The 3,608-nt window shown below is 47.0% G+C and overlaps 1 protein-coding gene across 1 annotated transcript; it reads right to left on the bottom strand.

Annotated features, from left to right (window-relative positions):
- Positions 1–1,171: 1,171 nt before the first annotated feature.
- On the bottom strand, positions 1,172–3,122 carry CARTPT (CART prepropeptide). Its single transcript, XM_004065236.5, has 3 exons — positions 2,765–3,122; positions 2,254–2,337; positions 1,172–1,709 (listed from the first exon to the last, which is right to left on the bottom strand). Exons 1-3 carry the CDS (start codon positions 2,921–2,923, stop codon positions 1,602–1,604), a joined length of 351 nt encoding a protein of 116 aa, XP_004065284.3. The 5' UTR covers positions 2,924–3,122; the 3' UTR covers positions 1,172–1,601.
- Between the last annotated feature and the right edge of the window lie 486 nt (positions 3,123–3,608).

A 3,608-nucleotide genomic window follows, 5' to 3' on the forward strand; every position in this document is an offset into this window, starting at 1 on the left:
TTGGCCCCCAGTGAGCAATTTTTATTAAGGAAAGATGTGCTTTCTGGGGAATTCAAAGCCCGGTCTGTTGATTGCCTAAGTGACATGGAGAAAAAGGGCAAATCTTTGGAGTCAAAGGGATTAAAGCTAAAATTATTATTTAGGATTATATGATGTAAGCAAATTCCATAATTCTCTTGCCCTCTGTTTTCTACTCTGAAAAATAGTAATAATATCTATCTTGCAAGATTAGGCATGCTAATAATAATAATCACACTGAAAATGGTAACTGTGTATAAGAATATTTTCTATCAGAAAACTCCCTATGAATCCGTGGAGGGGCTTTATTTTTCAATTCTGTTATTATGCAAGTGCCTCTTGAGTTTGGATTACGAAGCTGTTAACATTTATTTCTCTCATGATGCTGCTACTTAGATGTTACTTAGTCTCGTTTAAACCCTTGGAAATGTGACCTCAAATAAGCACTCAGAAATATTTAAAAGCTACTTAACTTTACATTTAATATGTTTTAATTTCTTGAGTTGAATTCTCACCTCCTCCAATTTTTATTTGTTCCCCTCAAAACTATTTTCTGAAATGACTCTTTCTCCTGGAATAGAGAATTTTTTCCAAGAGTGTGAATTTACTTGTGGGAATGAATGGGTCTTATAACCTTGGAGTCTTTAGACAAATAACAACCCTAAACAGCCCATATCTTTAAATCAATGTATATTTTCTAATAAGGGAGTTGTCAAAACAAAATTTCTAATTTTTCAAATTGCTTTTAATGTGACTAAAACATGAAACAGTTTATATTTTATTGGTCTCACTGTTTAAAGTAAAGGGTCTGGCTGAAGGTTTTAATAAACAAAATTATATAACCTCAACTCCAACCATCTCCATCTCGTTCATCTCTCTCTCTTTCTCTCTCTCTCTCTCTCTCTCTCACACACACACACACACACACACACACACACATACACACACCACATCGCTGCAATCAAAGAAAAATAGAGTATACTAAAACTGGCTTGGCAAACTTCTAATTAATGATCAAAACTCCTTGGAGCTAAGGTGCCATTCTCCCAATAGGCTGCTATTTTTAAAATATTTCTCTTTGAAAACAACAGCATGATTAATCTCACCATTTCCACTTAAATTACTTATATGAAAACAGCAGTGCACTATGGGCAATTATTAAAAACACTTTATTATGTATAATTTGTACATGCTTCAATTTGTGTCACTTAGGGTGATTTATTTTCCAGGTTGTAATGACATCTACCGAGATTAGCTAGATCTAATTTTCATTCTGCCATGCCACATACAAAAATACAATTTTCAAACAAAGCTTCCCTTCTTTACACAAAGGTACACAAGAGTTTGTCAGACAAATAAAATAAGAATACTTCACACACGTATCAACACCATACAAGGCATTATTCTTCACACAGTAACATCTAATGTGTTCTTTTATTTTTGAAACAGCAGGAAAAGAGCCCTTTCCCTTCAGAGGAAAATAAAAACTTTATCTGTTGCTTAAGCCAAACTCCAGGGAGGAAGGTGTGGTCCTCTGGGGAAAGTAGAGGGATGGGGATGTATGGAGGAGAATGGACGCCCCTTCATAAGCACTTCAGGAGGAAGGAATTGCAGGAGGTTCCTCGGGGACAGTCACACAGCTTCCCGATCCTTGCCCCTTTCCTCACTGCACACTGCTCACCGGCGTCACACTGAAACAACAAAATGTGTGGTCATCGAGTATGAACAAACCCAGGTTCCCAACAGGCAAGTCTCACAGTCAACGCAATTTCTGTCTCTTGAAAGGGGCAATTGGACCCCATCACCATCACAAGAGGTCTACGTACAGTCAGATCTGGAACAGGGAGCCTTGTGCTTATAACTTCAGTGAGAGTACATTTTTTAAAGAAACTTACATTATTAGTTTTATCCTAGTTTCTTCCACCTTTAAGTGGCGAGGGTTGGGGGGCGTGGGAAGGGGAGCATCACATTTCCTGGCTCCTTTTCTTGCCCTCTCAGAGGGGAAAAAAATCAGACCTTTTTCCTGAGCAACAAACAATAGACTTACACTTTCTTACAATCCCTGTTCCTGCTTTCCCATTTCCTCACCCGGGAAGGAAGAAGGAGCCCACAGAATCCTGCAAGCCCATTACCTAAGTTATTTAGCCACATCCTACGGAGAAGATTGTGTGTACGATTCAAGGCGGTGTACTTTCTCTTGGAAAAACACGTGAAGGGAGTGACCACAAACCTTACCATGGGGACTTGGCCATACTTCTTCTCATAGATGGGAATACGTTTACTCTTGAGCTTCTTCAAGACTTCTTGCAGCGCTTCGATCTGCAACACACCGCTTCGGAGCTTGAAGTTGCCGCCTTGGCTGCGAGCCCAGCCCAGGTGCGCACTTCCAGCCCTAGTTATAAGGAGCCCCGGACCCACACGCACTCTGCGGTGGGACTGCGCGGACACAGGGAATGGTCGAGGGGTGGAAACTTAGCGGGCGCTGTCCCAGGTACTGACCGCGGGTCTCTGAGCCGCTGGGGCCCCTGTTGCTCAGAGGGGCCGGGATGAGGGATTCGCTCAACAGACTGCCAGGAGCCCGTGGGCTCGAGACGCTCTTCGGATGGCAGTGGGTGCCTGGGCGTTGCGCTCAGCTCCCCGCGCCCTGACTCTGGGAATAAGAGTGGGGGTGGGGGGAGGAGGGAGGCGTGCAAGAGAAGAGATAACGCGACAGCTCAAGGGGATCGAGAGCGAGGGGAATACCGACCAGCTCCTTCTCGTGGGAGACATCATCCACGGCAGAGTAGATGTCCAGGGCTCGGGGCTGGAGCTCGGCGTCCTCCTGGGCACGGGTACCCAACAGAGGTAGCATCAGCAGCAGGGCGGCGCCCAGGAGGGGCAGCAGCCTCACGCGGGCGCTCTCCATGGTTCTGAAACTCGTCGTTGCTGGGGCACCACGCGCTCCCACCTTTTATAGTGAGCCCGAGCCCCCGTGCAGGAAAGAGGGAGGAGGCGAAGAAGGAAGGGGGTGTGGAGGAGGGCCCAGGTCAACCGTCTGTAGGCAGCGCTCCGCCGGCGCTTGACGTCAATGCCCGCCGGGCTCCAGGCGCCTGGGAACGAGGCTCTGCGCACAGATGGGCTAGAGCGCAGAGAACAGGACCCTGCGCCCCCAAATGCTGTCAGTCTCACGGCAAGGGATGCTCCCCGAGGGGCCTGAGCTGAAGCCGAGGGGCTAGAGGTGAGGGACGGGAAGCGGGAGGGGCCTAGGAAATGGAAAATGCCTTCGGGTCAATGCACAGGCAGGAGAGTCGTTTCCCATCACCTAGCAGTGGTGGCAGCTGCAACATCCACCTCGCCAGCCCTGCCTTGCGTCGCACCCCAACCCCAAGTGTGGCGGTGAGAAGGGGGTGTTGCCTCCAGACAGCCACCTTTGCTGAGCACCTTACTCTGTGGGGTAGGGGAAGCAAACATACTATACAAAAGAAAGAGAAACAGTGGCCCCCCACGTGATGGGTTCTGTGATGGAATTTGTGTGACAATAGTTAAAAGAAGCGAGGGAAAACAGACAAACCTGGATTCTGCAGTGGTGTGGGAAGGGCAGAGAGCCAGGC

Source organism: Gorilla gorilla, chromosome 19 (genome assembly GCF_029281585.2).
Source record: "Gorilla gorilla gorilla isolate KB3781 chromosome 19, NHGRI_mGorGor1-v2.1_pri, whole genome shotgun sequence".
NCBI lineage: Eukaryota > Metazoa > Chordata > Mammalia > Primates > Hominidae > Gorilla > Gorilla gorilla.